The sequence below is a fragment of the Lissotriton helveticus genome, chromosome 3_2, assembly GCF_964261635.1.
Source record: "Lissotriton helveticus chromosome 3_2, aLisHel1.1, whole genome shotgun sequence".
Lineage (NCBI taxonomy): Eukaryota > Metazoa > Chordata > Amphibia > Caudata > Salamandridae > Lissotriton > Lissotriton helveticus.
Genome location: NC_136062.1, coordinates 360,602,910 through 360,630,667, shown reverse-complemented (window position 1 = coordinate 360,630,667; position 27,758 = coordinate 360,602,910). Strand labels below are relative to the sequence as shown.

General features: G+C 46.9%; 1 protein-coding gene across 1 annotated transcript in view; it reads right to left on the bottom strand.

Moving 5' to 3' along the window:
- Positions 1–27,758, bottom strand: part of TPCN2 (two pore segment channel 2) — a 228,681-nt gene that overhangs the window by 155,464 nt on the left and 45,459 nt on the right. The window contains exons 2-3 of the mRNA XM_078684245.1: positions 22,519–22,574; positions 10,910–10,986 (exon numbers count right to left, since the gene is read on the bottom strand). Of these exons, the coding sequence (XP_078540371.1) occupies positions 10,910–10,986; positions 22,519–22,574 (133 nt within the window). The remainder of the gene's footprint in view (positions 1–10,909; positions 10,987–22,518; positions 22,575–27,758) is intronic.

The following is a 27,758-nucleotide window of genomic DNA, read 5'->3' as shown; positions in this document are numbered from 1 at the left end:
GAACTGGACAAAACGGGCTCCAACATTGTCAGCTGCCAGTAAGTAGCTCTTGACAGAGAGCCGAGACTACCTAGTACATCACTCAGAGGGCGGGAGGTTACGGAGTCAACACCACTCATCTATAAATTTACCGAATAGGCTAACCCATTTCAAAGCCCGGGAGCACAAACACTTTGATTCACAGCAGGGGGGCCCGTAAAACAATCAATCACCCTTTAAGAATATCATATGCTTATTGGTCGAATGTGAGTGGGTGGTGCTTGTGAATGCGCAAATATATTTCATTGAGAATAAAACCAAAGGTTAAAGTGACGTTATAGTTAGGTATTAGAATATTTTACTTTACATTGAAAAAACCTTAGCAATTCATTAAAAAATAAAAACTGATGTTATAGTTGGGTAAAACAGTTGCATTTAATGTACATTTTAAACTTGTAAAAAAAAAAATCTGCAGTTATTGTTAAATAAATTAACTCACTTGTGCCCTCCCCATGCACAGTTTTGTCATTGGTGGAATGTCAGATGTTACATTGATGTTAGTACTGATCTCAGAGCATGTCATGAGTGATGCAAAATGTAAGTTAATGAGCAGTGCATGGCGAGGGTGAAAGTTACAGTTACTTCAGGTTAATTTCAGAAGGTTTTTTAGCTTAAAATGTAACATTTATTAACAGCCATTTTCGCTTAGCTATGATGGCAGATTAACCTTTGTGTTTTTACAGTGAATTTTTCAGGTTTTTTTTAGTGTAAAGTTATATTTTATTACCATCCCCAACTGGGTATAACGCATGCGACACACAGCCCATCAGGGTCTTGTAGCGCCCTAAGGCCCTGCACATTTAGCTTGCAGTTACACTGTACCATCACAAAATTACACAATAGCTGGGCTATGCTTTGTGGTAATACCACAAAATTATTTCAATTTTTTGATTTGAAATCAGGGCCCCACAAGAGCCAGAACGACGGTCAGGGTCCCCCTGCCCAGTCCCCTTATTTTTATTTATTTTCAATGACAGTGGGACCAGGTCACAGATTCATAAAGTGGTGGCTGACACGTTCTCTCCATGTTGCGGTCAGCCACCCAGACCATGGGGTTTGAGTTTGCTGCTGAGTGAGTAAGTGCGTGTGTGTGTACACATTTTAAACCCTAGTTTCCTCCAATATATTTTGTACCCTGATTTCCCCTGAACTGATTTATGATAATAAAAAAAACTAAAAAATGCACGGTTCTGGGTAATTATCTAGCTTTCTGCCAAATTTTGTGTTATTCCGTTCAGCCATTGGGACTGCTCAATTTTCCTATGGGGAAATTGCAATGGCAAAAAACGTTATGAGACACCCTCCTCACCCCCCCCCCCCCCCACCCCCTCACCATCCCTTCCCCCTTACCCTTACCCTCAGCATCACTGAAATTGTTAGCAATACAGTGGCCATCTCTTGTATATGAAGCCAATGCATGGGTATCTGAAACATTCCGTCCATGCGGGGTATTTGCACATTAGTACTTGATAAATATGGCAAGCGATGACCCGGTCTGAGGTAACAACCAATGCACAGTAATATTATTTACTCGTAGCCGAGGATGCGAAGAACTGCACTTCAGAGGGCCAAATCAGAACTACCACTAAACACCACCACAAAAAGGCTTGCAAACGTTAAAGTTTAGCGCTGAATTGTGATGGTCTTGCTAAAGCAACAGTGCTACCAAATTTGTCTACAACATGGTGACTGGTCATGCCAGATTAGCGCGTGGCCATCGAGATTGTCATTATGATCCCCCAATGCTGATAACTGACCCTACGCCACAGGGACCACCAGACACCAGTTAGGTCTTGATACCGGATCCATTGCATCATGCAATGTGTCTTTAGCGCAAACATTGCTGTGAAGGACCTCGAAATCCCAGAAGGCAAAGTATTGTCGTATCAAAAACTAGGAGTGGATAAATAGAACCCATGGCCAGGAGCTCACAGAGCAGCGAAGGATCTTGCCATTTTGACTAGGGACCGCCCACAAAATGTATCTGCTTTGTTGGCCGGATCACATTGAAGAAATATCTGCCTCCATCATGGTTGCAAGTAGGCGTTCCTGTCTTGTTGTGGAGATTCAAAACTTCAGGGCAGGGGTTATGTCCCAGCCCATGGGGTCATTGGTTAATATTCATGCCCGGGACAGCCGGGGCCCACCTAAAAACACGGTAGTCTTCCGGCAGATGGACTCGGCCGCCCTCCAGTGCATGGGCCACTGAGCCGGAAGCTTCTGAAGGCAGAGCCATGAGGCAACCTAGCAGGCGCCCACCTTTCGTTGAGGCAGGAGAACCGTGAGCTCAACAGGACTGGATCCCTGATTTATGGCGGATCTCCTATACCAAACCTAAATGACTTGGAAATGTGTGCTGTGGGTTACTGTACATAGCTATGAAGCCACATTTTCTACAAAAATGTGAAATATTTTGCAAGTCAAAGTGCACGGGTGTTCAAAATCCTCTACCACCAACTTATTACGCTGGTTAGTGTAGGTCAGCGCAGAGGTCAAGGACATTTTTTTAAGTACATTTAAATGTATAGTCCTTAAGCACAAAATGCATTTAAACAGCGGAGACTCCATGGTGGCCACTCCGTGCCATGTTCTCATGAGATCGAGGCTTGCCATGATCATGTACACCTCAAGCCCAACTGACCATGCAGCGTGGTCAAGGTAAAAGCACATGTCCTCTGCACGTCCTTAATTCATTTAAGGGTCATAGGTAGCGTCACAGCGCTGTCCGCTTATACCGCTCAATAGCATGCAACGTGGTGATCCACGTTGCATGCTATTGAGCGGTGCACCTTCCCAAGCACTGACGCTGCTACGGCAGAGCACTCATGACCTGGACATGTGTTTAGACCCACGCTAATAAGCACACACTCTATGTGTACATGGGTTGCTTTTAGCTACTCGGATAAGGTGAAGTTCATTTTTAATTAGTCACCAATAGTAAACCAGAAGTTCCGCAGACCCATGCCTCCAAGTCTTGTGAGAAAATGATACAGTGTGACTTCTTGCAACACATGAACCGGGCGGTCCCCACAAACCACAACTCACATCCTTTCTTGCGCACAACAGCGATGGCGAGAGCCGGGCCTGCGAGCGGTGACTCACCGGTCACCCATGTCTGCCTCATACCGTGGGCACAGACTAGGAAATATTGCCAGAGGCAGGAGAGCCACAAAGGGCGTCTTGGAGCCCATTGTGACTGCACGTGTAACAAATTAGAGTTATAACAAATTCATTATAGGGTTTAAGATAAATCACCAAGATCCAGTCTGGTCCCAGGATAGCGCATCATGAAAACCGGTGCAACAGGTAGGCTGACAAAGATGAGGGGAGACTACTGTTGCTCGTTAATTCTACAATCTACCCATGTTTGTGCACCCATTGGTGTCCAAAGTAGATCCAAGGCAGCATACCAAATTTCCAAGATAACCAGTGTTTAACTTTGACATATATATTTTTTTTTAATCTAGACCTCTTTATCTTTGAACTATACGTTTCTCCTTCAGACCCACATCATGGAAATGTATTTTATCCAAATACCTGAAAAGCCTAGTATTTCATCGAGCCCTAAGCTGGATAAAGCCTATAGCAATCTAGTCGGTTTTATTTTTCAGGCCTTTGTAAAGAAAGAAATGGAAAGACCAAAGGGTGTCCAATGTGGGTCCAGGAGAGGCAGAGATATACAAGCTTTTCGGTGCACTTCTATAAAAAAACACAATTACCTACAATGAATATGGGTGGATTTTTTTTCACCTACTCGATTGTTAACCTGAACATCTAACATATCTTTTTCTTGGATATAGACGGTCAGCCTTGGAAAGACACACCTGGAATAGGCAGTGCGACTTTTACAGCTTAAATATGTATTTTTAAAATGCATTCTTCGTGCTTCGCAATCCTTTCATATCGAAGATTGTGAGGCATGAAAAATGCATTCTGGACAGTTTCCCACATCATTGCACGGTGGATTAAAATTAAACAGTTCTCTGCAGCTCCTCACGCGGTTAGTTACACTAAAACCACAGTTTGAGCAGAGGAAACTTCTACAAATACGTCCATCGCTTCTCGAAGTGCAGCGCGTCCGTCTATCCCTGGCTACAGTCGGATTCTGGCGACTAGCCCGAATCCGAACAAACCGGATCATGAAGGCCTCACTTGTTTCATACAGAACACACAGAGGTCTTTTTATGTTACTCCTATTAAACGGGGAAGGTCTTTATAAGATTTGTTTCTGATACTTATACAGCACGAAATACTACTAAGTAGGTTTCTTGGCACTAAATATCAGGCTGGACGAGAGAAGGTCAGGGCATCTGAGGGCGCATGCAGCACTTCTCAGCCACGGGTTCGCACGGCCTTCCCAAAAGTAAGAACGTTATCAATTTGCATCAAGACGATCTCAGTGGGTAATATGATGAAACAGTTTAGAAAGACAACACCTCCCCGGCTGTCAGGACACTTTGTTAATGAAGATGTAGCTTTTATAGAAGGTCCTTCGCTTCAATGCCAGACAGCGAACACGGCGTGAGAGCAAAGAGGCCCGATCAGGTGTGAGTAGAGAGACCCGATCAGGTGTGAGAGCAAAGAGGCCCGATCAGGTGTGAGAGCAAAGACGCCCGATCAGGTGTGAGAGCAAAGACGCCCGATCAGGTGTGAGAGCAAAGACGCCCGATCAGGTGTGAGAGCAAAGACGCCCGATCAGGAGTGAGAGTAAAGAGGCCCGCTCAGGAGTGAGAGTAAAGAGGCGTGAGAGTAAAGAGGCCCACTCAGGAGTGAGAGTAAAGAGGCCCACTCAGGAGTGAGAGTAAAGAGGCCCACTCAGGAGTGAGAGTAAAGAGGCCCACTCAGGAGTGAGAGTAAAGAGGCCCGATCAGGTGCGAGTAGAGAGGCCCGATCAGGTGCGAGTAGAGAGGCCCGATCAGGTGCGAGTAGAGAGGCCCGATCAGGTGCGAGTAGAGAGGCCCGATCAGGTGAGAGTAAAGAGGCCCGATCAGGTGAGAGTAAAGAGGCCCACTCAGGAGTGAGAGTAAAGAGGCCCGATCAGGTGCGAGTAAAGAGGCCCGATCAGGTGCGAGTAGAGAGGCCCGATCAGGTGCGAGTAGAGAGGCCCGATCAGGTGCGAGTAGAGAGGCCCGATCAGGTGCGAGTAGAGAGGCCCGATCAGGTGCGAGTAGAGAGGCCCGATCAGGTGCGAGTAGAGAGGCCCGATCAGGTGTGAGTAGAGAGGCCGATCAGGTGTGAGAGTAAAGAGGCCCGATCAGGTGAGAGAGTAAAGAGGCCCGATCAGGTGAGAGTAAAGAGGCCCGCTATCGAGTGAGTAAAGAGGCCCGCTATCGAGTGAGTAAAGAGGCCCGCTCAGGAGTGAGAGTAAAGAGGCCCGCTCAGGAGTGAGAGTAAAGAGACGTGAGAGTAAAGAGGCGTGAGACTAAAGAGGCCCGCTCAGGAGTGAGAGTAAAGAGGCCCGCTCAGGAGTGAGAGTAAAGAGGCCCACTCAGGAGTGAGAGTAAAGAGGCCCGCTATCGAGTGAGAGTAAAGAGGCCCGCTATCGAGTGAGAGTAAAGAGGCCCGCTATCGAGTGAGAGTAAAGAGGCCCGTTCAGGAGTGAGAGTAAAGAGGCCCGCTCAGGAGTGAGAGTAAAGAGGTCCGCTCAGGAGTGAGAGTAAAGAGGTCCGCTCAGGAGTGAGAGTAAAGAGGCCCGCTCAGGAGTGAGAGTAAAGAGACGTGAGAGTAAAGAGGCGTGAGACTAAAGAGGCCCGCTCAGGAGTGAGAGTAATTAGGCCCGCTCAGGAGTGAGAGTAAAGAGGCCCGCTCAGGAGTGAGAGTAAAGAGGCCCACTCAGGAGTGAGAGTAAAGAGGCCCACTCAGGAGTGAGAGTAAAGAGGCCCACTCAGGAGTGAGAGTAAAGAGGCCCGCTCAGGAGTGAGAGTAAAGAGGCCCGCTCAGGAGTGAGAGTAAAGAGGCCCGCTCAGGAGTGAGAGTAAAGAGGCCCGCTATCGAGTGAGTAAAGAGGCCCACTCAGGAGTGAGAGTAAAGAGGCCCGCTATCGAGTGAGAGTAAAGAGGCCCGCTATCGAGTGAGAGTAAAGAGGCCCGCTCAGGAGTGAGAGTAAAGAGGCCCGCTCAGGAGTGAGAGTAAAGAGGCCCGCTCAGGAGTGAGAGTAAAGAGGCCCGCTTTCGAGTGAGAGTAAAGAGGCCCGCTTTCGAGTGAGAGTAAAGAGGCCCGCTCAGGAGTGAGAGTAAAGAGGCCCGCTCAGGAGTGAGAGTAAAGAGGCCCGCTCAGGAGTGAGAGTAAAGAGGCCCGCTCAGGAGTGAGAGTAAAGAGGCCCGCTCAGGAGTGAGAGTAAAGAGGCCCGCTCAGGAGTGAGAGTAAAGAGGCCCGCTCAGGAGTGAGAGTAAAGAGGCCCGCTCAGGAGTGAGAGTAAAGAGGCCCGCTCAGGAGTGAGAGTAAAGAGGCCCGCTCAGGAGTGAGAGTAAAGAGGCCCGCTCAGGAGTGAGAGTAAAGAGGCCCGCTCAGGAGTGAGAGTAAAGAGGCCCGCTCAGGAGTGAGAGTAAAGAGGCCCGCTCAGGAGTGAGAGTAAAGAGGCCCGCTCAGGAGTGAGAGTAAAGAGGCCCGCTCAGGAGTGAGAGTAAAGAGGCCCGCTCAGGAGTGAGAGTAAAGAGGCCCGCTCAGGAGTGAGAGTAAAGAGGCGTGAGAGTAAAGAGGCCCGCTCAGGAGTGAGAGTAAAGAGGCGTGAGAGTAAAGAGGCCCGCTCAGGAGTGAGAGTAATTAGGCCCGCTCAGGAGTGAGAGTAAAGAGGCCCACTCAGGAGTGAGAGTAAAGAGGCCCACTCAGGAGTGAGAGTAAAGAGGCCCACTCAGGAGTGAGAGTAAAGAGGCCCACTCAGGAGTGAGAGTAAAGAGGCCCACTCAGGAGTGAGAGTAAAGAGGCCCACTCAGGAGTGAGAGTAAAGAGGCCCACTCAGGAGTGAGAGTAAAGAGGCCCGCTCAGGAGTGAGAGTAAAGAGGCGTGAGAGTAAAGAGGCCCGCTCAGGAGTGAGAGTAAAGAGGCGTGAGAGTAAAGAGGTCCACTCAGGAGTGAGAGTAAAGAGGTCCGCTCAGGAGTGAGAGTAAAGAGGTCCGCTCAGGAGTGAGAGTAAAGAGGCCCGCTCAGGAGTGAGAGTAAAGAGGCCCGCTCAGGAGTGAGAGTAAAGAGGCCCGCTCAGGAGTGAGAGTAAAGAGGCCCGCTCAGGAGTGAGAGTAAAGAGGCCCGCTCAGGAGTGAGAGTAAAGAGGCCCGCTCAGGAGTGAGAGTAAAGAGGCCCGCTCAGGAGTGAGAGTAAAGAGGCCCGCTCAGGAGTGAGAGTAAAGAGGCCCGCTCAGGAGTGAGAGTAAAGAGGCCCACTCAGGAGTGAGAGTAAAGAGGCCCACTCAGGAGTGAGAGTAAAGAGGCCCACTCAGGAGTGAGAGTAAAGAGGCCCACTCAGGAGTGAGAGTAAAGAGGCCCACTCAGGAGTGAGAATAAAGAGGCCCACTCAGGAGTGAGAATAAAGAGGCCCACTCAGGAGTGAGAATAAAGAGGCCCACTCAGGAGTGAGAATAAAGAGGCCCACTCAGGAGTGAGAATAAAGAGGCCCACTCAGGAGTGAGAGTAGAGAGACCCGATCAGGTGCGAGTAGAGAGGCCCGATCAGGTGCGAGTAGAGAGGCCCGATCAGGTGCGAGTAGAGAGGCCCGATCAGGTGCGAGTAGAGAGGCCCGATCAGGTGCGAGTAGAGAGGCCCGATCAGGTGCGAGTAGAGAGGCCCGATCAGGTGCGAGTAGAGAGGCCCGATCAGGTGCGAGTAGAGAGGCCCGATCAGGTGCGAGTAGAGAGGCCCGATCAGGTGCGAGTAGAGAGGCCCGATCAGGTGCGAGTAGAGAGGCCCGATCAGGTGCGAGTAGAGAGGCCCGATCAGGTGCGAGTAGAGAGGCCCGATCAGGTGCGAGTAGAGAGGCCGATCAGGTGCGAGTAGAGAGGCCCGATCAGGTGCGAGTAGAGAGGCCCGATCAGGTGCGAGTAGAGAGGCCCGATCAGGTGCGAGTAGAGAGGCCCGATCAGGTGCGAGTAGAGAGGCCCGATCAGGTGCGAGTAGAGAGGCCCGATCAGGTGCGAGGTGCGAGTAGAGAGGCCCGATCAGGTGCGAGTAGAGAGGCCCGATCAGGTGCGAGTAGAGAGGCCCGTTCAGGTGCGAGTAGAGAGGCCCGTTCAGGTGCGAGTAGAGAGGCCCGATCAGGTGTGAGTAAAGCGGTCTGCTCAGGTTTTCTAAGCTGGAAAATAAGTCTAACTGCTGCTTTTCGTGGCCTTGGACCATTTTGTGACCGAAGCGCCTCCAAGCACTAGATAGCTGCTCTGCTAGCCCAGTCACCAGCACTGATGGAAGGAAAAGTCCAGTCAAACCAAGTGGTGGCAAACTGAACACACAGGCAGTACCAAAGTAGGATCTACCATGGATCCACTGACACAAGAGCATCATCCTGTAGTCATAACTGACAACTTGGAGAGCAAAGCAAACACCTCCTGTGATGCTTTTAAGTAAAAAAAATGGAGGTCTGACCTCTTCACCCGTGTGAAGGGGGAGGGGAGAGGGAGCTGACCATGCTATAAGGTGTGGAGGACGCATGTATGGGCAGCCCAGGCTGGTTATAGCCAGAAAGGTCCTTGGGCAGACACTCCACAGCTTAAAACGCCACAAGAACTTCAGAATACAAGACATGATCTCCAAGGTGCCGGTTAGGCCTCCAGTAGCCCCTGACAAGTCCAGGGTTACCCAGAGCGCACACGAGTGGACATCAATGGTACTCAAAAGATGGGCAGCCACCAATCTACACCTACCGTAAACTGCGCTAACACATGGACAATACCTACAAAAGTAAATGAGAAAAACATCTCACTAATGCAACATAATGGTGCCTGATCTAACAAACAGCACCAGGACCTCAAATTTGCCAAATTTACAGAGGGAAAATGCCCCATAAATGCCAGCACATTTGTGTTTTTGTGCATAAAATACCAAAGGCAGGATGTTATGCCTCATTTTTAAGGTATAACTCTTAATATGTGCGAGTTACTGCAACCAATAAACCTCAAACCCTGTAGTGTCAGATCGCATTGTGCGAGGTGAAGAATGCCCCAGGAAGGAGGGTGCAATATTTACTGGTGCATAACTTGCAGCCATCTACCTGGTGCAGCCAAAAAAAGCCCCAAGTATTTATTCACCAGACTTCCTTGTCATGAGGAGCTTCAATTTCTGGTCAGGCAACAAGTCAATCCTCCCCTCCAGAGTATACCTCGAAGAATGCAAAAGACCTCTACTAGATCAAGAGACGCTTAAATGCCACGGCATGAACACTGCCTTCCAACCAGCCATACATGTCAACAGACACACCCAGGCCAGTCACGTGCTACTCTCATACAACCATACACTTGCTCCAGCACGTGAACAAACTAAAAAGTTTAGAATGTCTCCAAGTGCTTTTTAATGGATGTTGAACTATGAGATAACTTTAACTCGAAACCTCTTTACTTTGAACTACCGCAGTTTTGTGCCCAAGGCATCCCCGTTCGGTCTTCTCTTATGTCTAGTCCAAATGGGGGGGGGGGGATGATACAGCAGGACCGGGCTCCCAGCATGCATTGGGTTGGTTGGAGACTTCCACACTGGGAAGCGAGAAGACCTTCTGCAGGGCAACTGGCTTATCCCTCCCGAGGAGGGACATCCGCTTCACAGAGGGGATGTTCTCCTGCACGAAGGGTCCAGGCAGGTCCAGAGAATCACCAGGTTGAGGACCAACAAAAGGGACAAATGGAAAATGGGATGGATGGCAAATGCATCTCTTGCTGGGTGCTTTCTTCCTCACATATGCAAAAATCAGACCACCTCCTCAGCTCTGCCCAGGTCTACACCCTACACCCCAAACCTCATGAACTTCAGGTGAAAATTAGAAGCCTGTTCTATCAGCACAGCGACTTGTTGTGAAATAAAAGAGCCATCCCCACAAACAGACATTGAAGATCCAAGTAGCAGAGCCTCTAGACCTGGTACCAAGGGATGTCCATGAAGAACCAGTGAGAACCAGCTACGAACAAGAGAGACTCCTGCACCGAATGCAACAGAACTACGGTCAGAAAGAGAACAAAAACGCTTTAAGATTCTATGCCTCACGCACAAGAACGTGTACGGAAGAAGACCAGGTTTTTGGGCAAAAAAGTAAAGCTGGTACCAACCTGGCAGAACTTTAAGATCCAGTAACTAATCACTTCTCGCATCTCCCCGAATTCGCACTACCACAAACTGAGAAAGGTCCTCCTCCTTCCTTGCTCCAGCTCTCTGGAACAAACTACCCATGTATCTACGGATCATCAATGACCATAATTGATTCCACAGGTAGTTAAAGACATGGCTGTTTGACAACTAACTGTATCAAATCTAGCTTATCTTTAGAGTCATCCGCGAACGCCATGAGACTTTCGAGTGATATGTGCGCTAAATAAATACCCCATGATTTGATTTGATGATGCATAATGTACAAGAGCAGTAAAATAAGACACGCAAGATGGGTAACACTGTAGACATGTAACCACATCTACAAACACCCTCTCAGCCTCCTCATGGGTGAGCACTTTGCAACCTGCTAAAACGGAGCATAGACCCACCGCACAAGCGCCTGCAAGCAATTTAGGGTACACTTCTATAAGCAAAAATAACGAGATAGACCCCCTGAATCTCAGCCCATCACAGCACTCTGGTCTGCTCATTCTGGACCGACCAACCATAGGAGACCACTTTAGTTCTATATGATCAACAAGCATTCATATCAAAGTAAATGTAAGCTTCAGCAGTAAAGCACAGTTTCTCACCACTGGTAAATGCTGGAGTAATACCATCTGTACAGCCGCAGGGAGTTGGCATCAACGCGGTGGTTTATGGAACGGTACTAGAGGGAGGAGGGAAAACATTTTTAGACAGAGGGCTTGAAACATATGGTTTACAAAACAAATGCTCTACTATTAAGTGAATGAGCACCCCAAACAAACCCAATCCAACACAATGTAATAAAGACTGAAATAACGCCTATAGGCAACAACCAAAGCAATGCAATTAAGGAATTCAGCAAATAAATAGCGAGTGGTCTTAACCACATTGGTGCTAAGGCAATTCCCGCTGGGTGCTGATATTTTCCAATTCCCATTGTTCATGACAAGGTCAGCTCGTCATTAGCACATCTCCAGTGTGCCTCATGACGAGCGGACCTTGTCATGAGCATGGAAGGGGTTAAAAGATGGGTCTGCTTATTTATCGGGTCTATATGGACAACAGTGTAAAACACTACCTCAGATAACCGAGTAGGAGACCGCAACTGACAAAACTACAAAAGCTTATAGATAATTGGCCATTGCGCCCATCTACCCTAGGCTGAGACCTCCGGCCTGCACACAGTACTGTCTTTACAATATCCCCACTATACCCGTCTTGAGGAAGACCCGTCATGACCACCCATTGGGGCACCATAGAGTCGAAACGTCGACGCTTTTTCTAGGTCCAGTACCACCAGGATTCTATACTAGTAAAGATAGGAATCTCTGGACTGAATTTGATATCTGGCCTAACCCACAACTTGTATATATGGAACTGCTTTCACGGTATATAATGTTCACCGTTTGAGCACCATGTACTTATGTCACCCATTCACACTTTATATTGATGTTTTTTGTTTTTGTATTGACAGTCTACATATGTAATGGATAGAGCATTGAATGGAGCAATTCTGATATAAATAACATTGCACAAATCTTTGATCCCATGTCTTATACATTAAATGCTAAGACGTCATTCTATGTGTGTTAGAGAGCCGTTTCCGGTGTTTTGCTTGCAATAATAGCTTCCCCAATTCTATTCTTGTTCATGTTTCACAAGGTCCTGCAGTTTCACAGGCTCTGCCTAATACTTTAATTTTACCCATTAACATCATGGACGGGTGCTAGTTTCGGGGCCCAGGACAGGCTTCAAGTCAGAAGGGATAGTAACTGCTCTCTTGCACAAATACGGCACGGGTATCATGAACCCTTGCACTATAAAAAGTTTGCAGGCATCCAGTCCAAGGTGCCTAGAGACTGCTAACAAAAGAGTGACATGACAAATGTTCTGCAAATGCTTTTGCATCCCCAAAAAGTAAATGAAAAAATGAAAAAGTGTTTTTTTTCTTTCTGGCTGAGGCAGTTCCTAACTAGAAGCACTGTATAAAAAATAAATTACTGAAAAAGTAAAAAAATAAATAAATAAAAAAAAAAAAAAAAAAGTTGCATCCTATCATTACGTTCAAGAAAGAACATTCCATTAATTTCATAACAATCACGTGTATGTAGATGGCTACTTTTGATACAGTGGTGCTTCCTGCAGGAATTTATGTGTAACCCGTAGGGCACTTGATTGATTTTCAGAATGGTCAGCTGAGGCTGATAAACTAGGTGTAACTTGGTCAAGTAGTAGGAACCATTGTTTCTTACAGTGCTACAAAGTGGCAAAATTTGCAGTAGCTGCTCCACATTAAAAAACAAGTACTGAAAAACATTAGTTGAGGTGTTCTATAAAAAGAAAATGAATGATAACACTATACAAAATACCGGATTAATTCCTATATTATGCCGGAAGGCATATGGTCTTATAATAGTGATCATTCATGATTAGTTAAGCATCTTGTATAGCACCATTGTTTTTTTTTCTTTAGAAAGCAGCTAAACTGATGTTAGTACAGTTAAGCGATATGGCTCAAACGTCTGATGAAATCTGCTGATAAAATAAGCGGTTAAACAGAGCTACATAGTGCACAGTATGGTGTTGCGTGTGCATGCTTTTCATGTTTGTTTAGTATAGGTGTTGGACTTGGCCCTGTGTACAGAGTCACCCCCAAACCTTTTTACCTTCACTCCTCCTGTTTCGTGAGCCCGTTTTATGCAGTGTTTAGGACTGTGTGACTGCACCACTGCTAACGAGTACTAATGCGGACTCCCAAAAACATGGTGAAATTGAGTTACTCAGTTGGCATATTTAATTTAAAGTGTAAAGTGGTATATCATAACCAGTGCTGGTAAATAAATGCTACTAGTGGGCTTGCAGCACTTATTGTGCCACCCACTAACGTATCCTTTTAAACATGTATCAGACCTACCATTGCAGCCTGTTAGCAGTTTTAAATTGTCGTGATTAATTAGCAAATTTATTTTTCACTATTCCAAGGCCTACCTCTCCCACAGGATAACATTGGACTACCTTATTACATTTAATGAGTGTGTACTTTGGATTGGGGCAAGTTGAACAGTCCTGTTTAGTGTCTGAGGAACTGTAATTTAAAACCCTCTTTAATGATAGTCCGATTTTAAGTCACAATTCTGAAAATGCCACTTTTGGAAAGTTTGCATTTTCTTGTCCAAACCATTTGGTGCCTGCAGCTTGTTCCTGGGACACAGACAGCTGGGTGCAGACCAAGCACAGGCCTACAGGCAACAGCAGCTCTCCGCTAAGACGGTGGAGCGTCGCCCCACTAAATTTCAAGCAGTGGATAAAATAAAAATGAAATAACCATGCTGGGAGGCTGGCCCCTCTCCTTTGCCAGTGACATGTTCTACCACCTTTGGGCAGCAAAACCTCCCCCCTCCCATCCCCCCAATACACATCCACTGTTCAGTCCCTTTTTCACCTGCCACTTGCACATCAGTCACCCGCTGTTTTCTGCATCAAGAGGCAGGAAAACTTGGCCCTATACCGAAGGAAACCTAGAGATCACGTCTACTATTCAACCACCCATCCTCGAGTGTTGGCTGATTGTCCATTGGAAATGATTAGTATGTCCATTGCATCGCGTTTATTTATTTCCTTATTATACTCCCCTTTAGCCCAGTTCCAGACAGCTTTGAGTCAACTCATTTGGTAACTTCACCCAAAGTATAAATCTCTGTAATATGAACTTCTCATATTCGAATCCTGGTGGACACCTCTGCCTTTCATCCTTGTGAGGCTGAACACAAACAAAGGCCACTGTGCTGCAAATTGTTACAAACGTTACCAGGGCATAGAGATGCTTTATGTGCACTAGTGAACTACCAAAGTAAGCGAACGTGTATTAATCGGCAACAGGTACAACGACTATAACATTTTAGAAAATGCAGCTGTCAGCAGGAAGCAGAGTGTAGCATTGGCTGTGAACGCCAGATATCTGCAGGTTTGAATCTAGAGGGGGCGATTTAGCTTTCATCATTCCCAGGCCCAAACGACAATCAGCAGAAACAGCAATGCTCCAATACTAGAGTGATTTTCCAAGCCCATGGGCTTCGGGGACAGTTTGTGTGTAGGGAAGGAATAGCTGACATCAATCTGCCGGTTCTGGCTTTATTTGGAGCAAGTTGGGTTCATCTATTTACATTCTCTGCCTGCCCCACTCACTCTATCTTATCGTTAACAACACACAAGCCATTCCCTCCCCCACCCTCTAAACAACTTCCTGCTCTAGGCCCAAGCAGGAAAAACAAACTGATCTGCAATGCACATAGAAGTCGGAAAATTGTAATTTTCTGGTTGCTAATAAAATATCATGCCCTTTAACAGCAGCCTTAGGAAGGTCTCAGCGACTTAACATGCAGCCCAAAGAAAGTATGGACAGCCGGTTTCTTTCTAAAAGATACATATTATTACTTCATTAAGGATTCATTTCAAGTTTTCTTTAGTTATTTTGATTTATCTTGTCGGCCCAGCGCGGAATTACAAAGAGTGTAGTGTTTCTACAATATTATATCCGTAATGACGGCACAATTTACAGTTTGACAGACGGATTACTCGGGCACAAAGATGGCAGATATCTCGTTCACCATACTACAAGTGTATTGTATACTAAGGCAGATCAGATAGCTAACAAACATACTTGTAATATCTAACACTCATGTAATAAAGCAGATGGGAAATCTAACACACCTGTAATGTGAAAAACGGTTTTTGCTACATTAATCTGAGCATCAGTCCTTCCCTTTTGTATCCACCCCCTTACCCAAGATGTTGATTCTTGGACCTTGATGATTTTCTATTTGTTTCAAGTCAGCACAGACTTGTTTGATCGTGTCTTTTAACACATCTGGTTTTGACCTACCTGCTCTTTGCCCGTCTAGAGCTTAGCAGTGTCCACATGTTATGTGTATACTCGATTGTCGGTCAGTGTATGAGAAGGAACAAGCAATGCCCATGTGAAATGTTTATACTGGTTTGTTGGCTTGTCTGTCAGGAACAGGCCTTATCCTTCCTACCTAATCCGGGATAGTTCCTTTTGTTAATATGTTGCTCATCTACAGCCCGTGCAACTTGTATAAACACCCTTGCAGCTCTTTGTACAATGTTCACTCTATAGCAAACACAAGAAGAGGACGGTCGGACGGCTGATACGTTTCAACCACTCAACCCCAGTCACAGATCTGGATTTAATCCATCGTTCTTTTGCTCACTATACCACCCCAGCCTGGACCTAGCCATATGGAAATCAGTCTTGACTGTGTTCCTCATAGGAACAGTCCAGCCTGAACGGCCAGGCCAGGTTCTACCAGGACTGGGAACAAGCATCCTGGGACTGGTTTCAGGGTATCACCCCTCATCAGCCAGGCTACCTTGAATCCAGTGGCACAGGGAGCAAGAGACTCACATCTTGGCATACCCATGGCCACTTAGGGTGAACATAGCAAACACAACATGATGGACGGAGGGCTGTAACTTTTCCACCTGTCAGTTACAGATCTGGGTCTAATCCATCGTTCTTTTGCTCCCCATACCACTCCAGTTTGGACCAAGCCATATGAAAATTAGTTTTCACCCTGTGGTTTGTAATTTGTAATTTGTGGTGGTATTTATAGAGCGCAACGGTCGCTCCGGAAGGAGCATCTTGGCGCTGACATTTCCCGGTAGAGGATCATATCAGGTAATGGGGGGAAAGGAGTTATATGGCGGCTTTGATATAGTCATCCTTAAGAGTGAAGATCCAGGTTTTGAGCAGTTTTCTGAAGGGTTTTTCGTGGGTTATGAATCTTAGGTTTTTGGGCAATAGGTTCCAGGCTTTAGAGGCCAAGTGGTGTAAGGTTTTGCCACCTTTTGTCTTCAGATTGAACTTGGCTGGGAGGATGAGGTTGTCGTGGGAGGAACGCAGAGATCTAGACGGGTTGTAATGGGGGAAACGTTTGGTAAGGTATCGTGGGCCGGAGCTATTGAAAGCCCGGAAGGCGACAAGCAGCATTTTGAAAAATATTCCCTTATGAAGGGGGAGCCAGTGCAGAGATTTTAAGGCGGCGGAGATGGACGATTTTCTGGGCAGCTTTAGGACGAGTCGGGCTGCGGTATGGAGGACACTTTGGAGTTTGTTGAGTGTGGACTTTTTGACTCCTGCGAGGAGACCATTACAATAATCCAAGCGTGAGATTATTAGGGCTACCGTTACCGTTTTTCTGGAGTCAAGAGGTAGAAAGTCGAAGAATTTTTTCAAGGACTTGATGATACCAAAACAACGGCCCGCTACGGTCCTGACATGGTGGTCAAAGGAGAGATCACTGTCAAACAGGATGCCTAGGTTCCTTGCAGTGGTTACGGTCTTGGGAGGGGCAACGGATTTATCTGGCCACCAGAGGGCTGGGCAGAAGGTGGGTGAAAAGTCCTTTTGAATAGCGTCAATTTTTTCCTCAAAGTAATCAGCTATTTTGTTGCATAGCTCTTGGGATGGGGGTATTTCAGTTTGTAGGGTTTTGGGCTGGGTAAACGATTTCACTATGGAAAAAAAAAAAATTGTTTTTGGTGTGAGTCATTGATGGCTTTGATGTAGAAAGATTTTTTAGCTGATTTTATGTTGGAGTGGTAGTCTTTCCTTAGTTGAATGTATGATAGACGGTCAGCAGTATCATACGTTCTGCGCCACTTTCCTTCGGCCTTTCTGCAGGAAAGACGTGACGTGGCTACGTCGGGAGTAAACCAGGGGGCATTAGATTTGAATTTATTGTCAGATCTGCGGGAGCGATTGGGGGGAGTCCGTGCACTGACTTCTTGAGTGATCCATCCGTGGAAGAGGTTAGCGTCGGATTCGATGTCTCCGGTGAGGATGGGGACATGAGATTGAGGGATAGGATCGAGTTCGAAAGCTTCTTGTATTTTTTTCCAGTTTACGGAGTTTTCAGGGTGAGAGTTGGGTTTGCTGGACGGAAGTGGGCGGGAGGTTTTAATGTGGAAAGGAATCAGGCAGTGATCCGTCCAAATTTGAGGGACCGGGGGAAGGGTTGTGAGGGAGGGAAGGTTGGAGCACACACCGTCAAGTGTATGTCCAAGGGCGTGGGTGGGCAAAGACACAATTTGCTGAAACAGTCTAGCCCAAACTGCCCATCTTCATAGCCATTGCCTGCGCTGTGAATATGTGCGCCCGTGTGAATATTAAATTCAAGTTACTTTGGCAGACCTCCAACTACTGGCCTTTCTTGTGAAAGAAAGAGTAAAAAGAGTGAAGAATAAAAGAGTGATTTCCCACAGTAATAAGACGGATGACATATTGAACTTACTAGTAATAAGAGAGACAAGCCATCTAATACACTTGAAATGACGTAGATGGGATATCGCCCATGTTAACTATGGAGTAACCCATACGGCATACTCTAAATCAGGTCCTTAGACCTTTTTTCAGGCTTAAGGGGAGAGAGGGGGGAAAGAGGAGGGGGGGGTAGAGAGAGAGGGAGAGGGAGTGATGGACAGAAAGTGGTGAGACACACGGAGTTTGAGACCAAGAGAGAGGAAAGAAAAATACAGTGTCAGACAATGGAGAGGGGCAGAGTGAGAAAATTCAGACAAAGAGAGAACACCGAGAGAAAATATATAAAAATAAATCATACACAACACACACACAAAAACATGGAGCATCCCTCAGCGCGATCACACAGAATTTGACAGAAAGTGATTTTATGCATATTAGACGCACCTTCGCTCACATAACTAGACTACTACCTGCCCCACTTTTCTCGGTACAGAGGTTATCTGCTGATCATTTTCACCCATCGGTTCTCACTGCCAAGCAAATCTACAAACTGACATTCAAGAAATCTATCCCTTTCCCAACCACTTCTTACTTTGGCCCCCAGAGAAATATTCCCAGGGTGATCCTCCCTAAATCCTTGGAGTCACAAATCCAGAAATGCAAACCCCTACCAATGAAAACTAAACGTGGAAGGACCTGCTACAGGCTGATAACATGCTCCATGCAGCCAGGCTGGAATATCATCAGTAAACAAGCAAGACAAGCATTCCCTACCTCCTAGAACAAAAATGGACCAAAAAGGCTTCCAGATTATTAAAGACCAGTAACACTACTTCCAGCCGAGGCAAACCCAGCTTACCATCTTCACAAGACCTTTGCGGCAGAGTATTAAATACATGTCAAGTGTTGTGATGCAAAATGATGGGTGCCCCTGCAGAATGTGAACGAGGATCCCTGAGTCTACCATATTACATATATATTTATTCATCTGGAGTTGGAATGGGGACCCTGTTAAGGCCTGGGACAACTTGCACTACAGGGCCTACAGGTGATTGACTTATGCCCCTGTTATTTTTGGTGTTGATTTATCTAACACAAGAAACACTCTGATGACCACCCCAGACACTCCAAGAATATCACAACAAGAGCTTCAGTGCACCACTGAATCCAGAATGGAGGAGAGAGTCAACCACATTCATCGCTCCGATGTTACCACTAAATTCTGGGCACCGAGGCAGAGCAGCCGTGTGTGCAAATGTATACTCTGTAGGGAAAAACTATTAAGAAACACCTTCCACTACACCCTTATCTAGTTTCTAGAACAATTCATCCCCTCTTCCTTCCTAGCAGTTACCGCAGCCTTTTACTGGAGTGAAACGACAACCATTTCCAGAGTGAGAAAGGGTCAGATTGGAGTTTGTGAATGTCCATAAATACATGTTTGAGCATTAACAACCTTTTGAAACAAACACTATTTGATCTATCCAATCCCCACCCCTCTTGTGAGATTTACTTCTGAAGATATTTATGCATTTGTGGCAGTAAAATCTGAAACAGTAAAGCCATTATGCCTATCAGTAGCCTTCTGTGACCGCCTGACGAGTGGGTATGGAGCTATTTCCATCATAAAGGCATATTTACAGCGGTTAAGGCTTTGTGTAGGTTGAGACATCTGCTTTTAGCGCCCCAGGGCTGATTCGCAAACAAGCACTGGTGAACAGACACTCCGTGAACTCACATCGACTAGGGAAGGGTGGTGTGATGGGTTCTCCATCAAGCCCATCCTCGAATTCTAGAGTCCAGAAAGTGTCAGCGTGCTCAGCAGACGGTTGTGGGAGGAGGGGGTCCGGGGGAGCACACAGTTCACGTAACGCATGGCTTTCCATTGGCTAGCAACAGCAGCATGGGCATAACATACCCAGTCTTCCATATGCATTTCCATGAGAAACATCTCTTAACTTTTATATGCCACTTTATACCACACTGTAGTAGTTTCTGGGACAGGAAGTTAATGGTACCTAATTTACTAACATCAGAGGGCCAAGAAGGCTTCGATGGGATTGATACATGTGGTCAGCGGATTAAAGAAGGTGTAAATGTCTAGCGTTAATTCACTGAAATATCTCGCAGACAACAACACTGCAGCATGTTATCACCAACCACAACAGAGATCAATAAACCGGATGACATAAATGGTTGATGTTACTTCTTGTGTAGGTCTGTGTACTGTGCCCACTTCCTGCGGGCACCCCTCCTCCAGCTAGGAGCAGTGATGGAGCTCTTTGTGCTGGTGGTGTAAAACTGGCTATTATGTCTCTAAGTCAGTTACACCTAGAATGGAGCAAGAAATACCACTCCACTGGTGGTCGCAAGTACTGTGAATATATCTTGAAACGAACAGTAAATGTCCTGGGAAGGATGGAGGGCCGAGTGACCTCACCAGGATTGGTGCTTGTGTAGATGAAGTCAAACACAGATATCTGAAGTGGATGCTTTAGTCTAGTGAGCACCAAGACCCACCCTTGCTATGAAAGAAACATCGTTATTTTTCAAAGGATGGAAACTTACATTAGACACGTGGCGCACAAGAAAGCCATAAGTAGGGTGTAACAATGGCACAAGGCTCCAACAAATCTATGCATTTGTTCAAGGCAAGATAATGTGATATTAAAAAGTATGTACCATCATGTAGTCATACAGGAGGGTGTGTGCAGTAGATTATATGGATAGTATGTTATCCATAAGCACATTAAAAACAGCAGTTGTGGTTTGTGCAGACGGGGGGGTGGTCTTGTGGGTACATTTCTTCATATCATTTGGGAGTGTCGATATGTAGCAGAGTATTGGAGTAAGATACAGGATATCATGCAAGAGGTTTTGGGAGTGGCAGTGTAGCCGGGAGATGCCTCCTAAATATTTGGGAACCTACTGATCTTAATTCAGCGCAGACTAAATGGGCAACACTGGGCGATATGACAGCGAAAAGGAATATAGCACAGCGGTGGGGATCCGAGTGGCTACTCACCATTGAAGAATGGAAGGAGAACATGGACTGGTGTATTTTTCGCGAAAAAACTGTTTATATGGCGAGGGGTCGCCCTCGTAAGTGGGCATCGGTGTGGGGGCTGTGGAACTGCTACAGTGGGGAAATTTGTGTGTCACCTGTTTATTCTCCCATTGATGCGCCTACCTCCCCGTGATTTTTCTATAACTATGTACCCTGTTCCCTGCTTCCCCCCACCCCTTCCTTCTCCTGATGTGACGGTGTGCAATATGGGAGAGTGTCTCCTCCGTACTATGTTTTTATTATTGATGCCTTGTCCTTATAAAAATATTTTAAAAAACAAAAAAAACAGCAGTTGTACTGCCTAGAAGGCAGATACATGCATTGCCATCTGCATGGTACTATTTCAAGAAAGTAAACATGTTATAATATCTCCATAGCTGGGGCAGATTGCACTTTGTATTTAGGGCTTTCTCCAAAAATTGTAGGCTATTCAGTCGCTCGAAACTGTAGACAAGGCCCTTAATTTGGTTTCTTAAAAGCATTGGATTCTATGAAGACAGTACATATATATTTTTAGAGTATCAAAGAAAACCGGAGTGTTGTACAGCGGTGGTGGTATGCATATGAAAGGAGGAAAGAAAGATCAAAAAGAGAAGGTCAATAAAAAAAAGGGTGTAGTGGGGCGTATACCAGGCGGGAGGGAGGAAGGGAGCACTCTTAAATGAGTCGTGTTGTACACTGCAAAGCTTGAAATGCGGTGGACAGGCTGCAGTGTAAACTATCCAGATTTATAGAACAGAGCCTTTACTGAACCGGGGTTGCTTGCGGACTTTGGCAAGGAGAACAAACTATACAGGTTAGTGCACCTTGACAGAAGTCTTGAACTAAGAGACTTAAAGTGCACGGCAATTATTCAACCAAGTGATGCCAGAGGACACCCCCAGGTACAGCAGGGTTTACTTTGTAACGAGCAACACTTCATCTTTGCTCCTACTTGGGAAATATGTAGAAAAGGCGGATCTTTATTAGAAACCCCATTGGAGTAGTCTCTATTCTTGAGGTGGCCGAGCTTTCTCGGTTCCAGGGGCCCATCTGCAAAAACCTTGCCACTGGTCTTAAAATGCTCCTTCGCACTCCCAGGCCTCAGAGGTAAGCTGAAAGCTCGTTGGTTTGGTTGGGCAAGAGATAGGACCAGAAACAACAAGACCCCTGAGCTACTGGACGTTTGGTATACATCCAACACCTGTAGAACCTATTTGGACCAGCGTGTCTCTGTTCTGCAGATAAGAAAGAAAACTGCTTTAAAAAACGTTACTTCTAATAAAATGTCTAAAAAGGACTAGTGCCTTTTCAGAAATAGTCCCACTTTTGACAGTTCCTGCCTTCTAGAATGTTCTACTTGCTTCGGCAGATCTTTTCTCGTTCTATATTCGAGTGCTGTAAACCAAAACTAAATTGGACTGATGCTTTAAGGCCCTACATTTCCCATGCTGCTGATGAAGTATGTCTGCTGAGGCAGGTCTGTGACGTTGCTCTTGGCAAGATGGGTTGGACACGGTCCTCTGAACTTGCAAGGCACAGACAGGGCTCTCAGACAGCCGAGGTGTTGTTGGTGCTCTGAAAGAGCTAGGATTAGGAAGCCATTTTATTCTTCAGCTTCCGGGCGCACGGCGATTGTGCTCAGGTGACGGTGGTCTATGAGGCAAGATGACTACCCTCTGAGTCACGGGGCATTACGGAGCCACTACTAAGCACTCGTGATAAACTATTACAGGCAACTATTGACATCATTGTCTTATTACAGGCATGTTCTGACATGAGAACATACCTGCAATACAAATTTAAAAAATAAGGCAGTACATACGCATGAGTAACATGTTCCTATATATTCACAAAACCATAATCAGTTGATGCACTTTGCATACCTGGATCGCATCTTCAATGAATACTGCTGCCTGCTTCATGTATAGATCCTCTGCATCTGTTGAGAAATAAATAGAAATCAGAAATTCAGGGCCATGAAAAGGCAGCCATGGCACAGAACAGGTTGGGAAATATTAGAGCCAGTGTACTTTGAGGTCACTGCAAGATACAAAGTAGAGGAGAAGGGTGGGCGGGACAGGTATCTACCCCGAGGCTGGAACTCTTGGACAGAAACGAGAGAAAAGTAGTGAAATTGAGTCCTCTAATTTTTATTCCCAATAAAGTTGAAGAAATGCACTGATGACACAGATGCTATCTCATCTGTGTCATCAGTGCAAATGCTGAGTGGGTTTGAGGACATGCAAAGAAGATATGCCCTCCCTGTAAATCAGTGGCTTATATATGGCCAAATCTCGGGTATCATACAGGCTTTCAGGCCAAAACTTAAACCCCTGGTAGACTTCCCTGTGGTTGAGGGCATTGGAAAAGCGCTGCATTTTCAAGCTAATTTACAACAAGGGGTGGTGATGGACAGAGTCTCTGAATTAAGCAGAGTACTCTCACCCAGTCAAGAGATCAGGGCTAGATCCAACACCGTTTTTTAGCTCATTGCACCATCCCAGTTTCAGAACCTGGCTGTATGCAAATTATTTTGTCTACCCTAAGCGTGGAAGGGTATGCTCAGACATGAGTCCCTTGCTCATTGCACCATCAGGATTCAAGCAAGCCGGGCCGAAGAGGCTGAAATGCCAGAAACCGGTCCCCGGTAGCTTGTTTCCTTTCCAGTGTAAGAATTGGCTTTGTAGTTTGGTTTGCCCTGTTCCCATCATGCACTGGGACAGGAACAGACTAATTTGCATACAGCCAGGTTCTGAAACTGGGCAGTGAAACTGGTAAACCCGGATGTAGATTTGGACCTAGCATTATGGTTAAATAGAAAGATCTTTCGGGCGTCCAACTTACGGGCACAACATTTTAAAACCGTTTTTAATCTGTATCATACACCGGCCAAACTATTTGCCTGGGGTGTCAGGAATGAGGATTGCTGCCCAAGATGCAATAAGGGCCAAGCAGACTTATTACATATGTTCTTTACTTGTGAGCAATTGGCCCCTGTCCTGGATGGAATTACAAAATTTTGGGAGGGGCTGCTAGGTCACAAGATCGATCTATCCCCAACACTGATGTTATTTGGCTCAGATTCTAAACTGGTTTTAACAGAGGATGAGGCTGCTTTGGTTTTAATGTCGGTCGCTGTGCTTAGAATTTTAATCTCGGCCGGATGGATGGACGTTACAGCCCCCTCTTTTCAGATTTGGGTCTCCAGATTTTTGGGTATTTATAATATTGAGTCTTGTCTCTATGAATTTAAAGGTGTTAAAAAAATAAGAGATGGGAAGACGATTATGGACCCCGGTTAAGAAATGGCTGGAGGACAGAATAAGAACTTGAAATGTACTGTATTGTTATATTTATTGATCGATCTTCTGTATCATTTTTTATCCCCACGTCAAATCAAATAATGTTTTTTGTTTTTAGCTGCTTATTTTTTGAGTGATCATGTAATTGTATCAGATGTTCTTATACCTTGCTTGTGGTTAATTATGTATTCTCGCATTGCACCATGAACTCTGTTAGAAACCGGCTATTTCTGGTAGGCTAAGGCTTATGCCAAAGCCAGGCAGAAACCACCATTCCAGTCAGGGCAAGGAAGTCACACGCCAAGATAACCCCTGCTCGCCCTCTAGGTAGCATGGCGCGGGCAGTCTAGGCTAAACTCGGAGGCGATGTGTAAAGCATTCGCGTCAGCGCACGACAGCAACAACATACTAGGCACACCACAAAAGAGACTCCACACAAGGTTATATTAAAATAACTTTTGTATTGTCAAAACATATCAGATAGAAATCACCCATGTACATTGTGCCAACTGGCACGGCAATATTCACAAGGGATTATTTACAAGACAGGGCCACATGGGCCACTGTCTGAATCAACACTTTGCAGATATAGAAATACTTGTCAGAAATTAGAATAAAAGTATATAAACTTCACTGTAACACAAAGTAACAGTTATAGATCACATCCAGTAACTACTGGGAACAGGTAAGTACCACCTACGCAACCCTAAACTCCTTGGGAGACTGTCACGCAGGGGACCAGGACCTTACTAGGACCACCTGTACTAAGAAAGAAGAACCACCTAAGTATCACACAGCATTTAGGGGTCTAAGAAAGAATACATTACTCATGATGCAATAAACCTACATTCAGAGGAGTAGAAAAGACAACCACCTAAGAATAAACACATTTAGGTGTATAAACCAGAACACCTTACCCATGATGCATGAACACATTCAGAGGAGTAATAAAGAGAAACACATGAGGCCTAAAGCATTCAGAGGTGTTAAGAATAAAGCACATGATGCAATAAAATACATTCAGGGGTGCAGCGCAAGAAGACACATGATGACTAAACATTCAGAGGTGCAACGCAGGAAAAGTAAGACACATGATGCATAAACCTACACATTCAGAGGGGTCAAGAGTAAAGCAATAGCGCAAGAATCACATGATGTCTAAAAACATTCAGAGGTGTAAGATCAAGGTGCGTAATCATACTAAATGCAGTACATTTCCTAGCACCACATCACAATGCGCAAAACTCACATTAGGCAAATACTATCACATGAGCCACTACCTGTGGCAGTCCCTAGGCCAACGGCCTTGTTGGGGCTCAGACGCCCTGAGTCCAAAGTCAGGGTGCCAGTCTCAAAGTACAAAAAGCCTAAACGTGGCAGGTGCCCACAAAGTGCTGGGCACCTGGAGAACAACAAACTTGCGCCAGGGCCCTCACTGGCCCTTAGGCGCCAACTGCGCCACTGCTGGAGCCACACAGGCTCTGGGCATATCACACATGCCCCAGACGTTGGAGCCACAAAGGCTCTAAAGCACCATACCAACCGTTGGAGCCACACCGGCTCTTAAAACAATGATGCCCCCAGGAGCCTCACCGGACTCTAGCCCTCACACTCGGGGGCAGGAGGGGACGAGCACCGACAATATGCCCCGGAGCCCCCCCGCCTCGAATATGGCCCTCTCTGGAGCCAAACGGGCTCTACACACCGTTGGGGCGGCCCGCTGCCATCCGGGGCCGCCCTGAAGCAGTGCCTCTAACCCGGCACCAACACGAAGCAATGCGGGCCCTCAAGAGCCCCTCGCGGGCTTTTTGCTCACGGTGGGGCGACCCACTGCCATTCGGGGCCGCCCTTCCTTGGGGCCTCTACCGGCACCACGAGAACCCATCTGCTCCCTCACGGAGCAGCAGCATCACGGAGCCCCCGTCTCACCCGGTCCACACGGAGCCCCCCAGCCCTTCAACTCACCGGGCCTCAGGGGCGGCTCCTCCGGGCGGCGGCTCTCTTCGTCTGGCCAGCGCGGGGCTCCTCTTCCACCACGGAGCCCCGCCGGGCCGCTCAGCCGCTCGCGGCCGCTCTCCTCTCGCTGCAGGGCTCCCTCGGCACACGGGAGCCCTGTTAACCGGCCGCCACCTTTCTCGCCTTCCCCTTTCTTCCCCGGCCTCAGGGGCGGCCCAGCCAATCGCGTCGCGGCTCCTGCGACGAGCCCCTCATGACGCGACTATCCACCGGCCAATCCGGTCGCGGCCCCTTCGTGGTTTGTTTTCACCGCGGCAGATCGAGGTGGGCACTCGTAATTGATTAAGTAAATACGGCCAGGAATCCTCAGCGCCTCCAGCGCTATAAGCGAGCACCAAAAGCGCTCCTAAGCACTAGAAAGTCCAGCGACAGCGTTCTCATGCGCTTGGGGGAAATGAAGCGCTCCAAAGCGCTAGACAGCAGGCAGAGCGCTCCCAGGCGCTCAAGGCGAAGCACAGCGCCTCTAGGCGCTAGAAACCAACTCCAGCGCTCTCCACAGGAAAAGGGCAGCTTCTCCATGCTGCCATGGTCCCAGAACTTCCCCAGGGGCAAAGCCAAGTCCCCCCTTCAGCCCAGGCAGGCAGAAGGGTCCCCCAGGAGTCCAGGAATCCAGGCATCCAGGGGCTGGGCAGCGCCCACCCCTGGTAGATCCAAGTCAGCGACAAGAGCAAGGACAAGAACATTTTGGAAGGGGCAGAGCCCCTTCTTATACACAGAAAAAGCTTTGAAGTACTTTGAAGCTTTCGTGAAAGGCGAGCCCTAAGCTCTGGGAGTATCTGGTTTCCCTCTCCTGTCAGCCTCAGGTCAGAGGTGACAGGGGGCCATCGGGAGGGAGAGTCATCCAGGGTGGGCCGACAGACACAGCCTGGCACCACCAGAGCTCTTTCCACTCCTCCCTAACAGCAGATGGGGGGGCCTTTCATCTACGGCTTGACTCAGACCCCCTCCTCCAGACAGTCCATCTACCAACAGGCCCAGGCATGCCTGGGCCAGGCCCATCAGCCAATCACGTGCTAGCAGACTCACTACACAATTATGCCAACTTCTAAAAGTGGCGCTTCTGGACTAGATACAGCCATGCCGCATACACCATTCTGCAGCATTCATTCTCACGAGTTCATACATATCAAACTCGCCCCTGCACTCCCCATGCATCAGGAATCTACCATGGGCATACATATTCCCCATTCATTCCTATGGGAGGGCAGGGCGCTCACCATCCATACACAGAAAGCACACGCACTTTACACTGTACCACAGTGAAAAAGTGCGCAGAGGCCTACAATCACCGATCCAGGTTCCAAAAACAGGCTAGGAAAAAGCAAAAAGTCACGGGGTAAACCTGCCCAAAGGACCGGGTCCAACAAACTCCAAGATAAATTAAAAAAAAAAAAATTAAAAAAGATGACACAGATGCTAAGGAAGGATTACGAGAGGAATGACAACAGGTTTACAGGACAGGGATCTGGAGAGGACTACATCGACAGCCCAAAAGCATAAAAGACAACTGCACGCACGAGTGTATGGGACGAAGGACTTCTGGTCAATGGAATCTGGAACAAGACAACCTAGGAACCTTTTTCCAGGTCCCCTTCAATTAAACTGATAGCTTAGATGGGGTACATACAGCGTGGTTCTCAATCTTCGCTAAATACTGTTGTAAACCAATAAAGTGAAATTGAATTAGTAAACCACATTTGTTGGGCGATGCCCATAGTACACACAATCCAAAGTAGAGCAACAACTATAATCGAGATTCAGCTGTGCCAAGGGAGACATTAGGAACCAATGGGTGTACCTGTGCA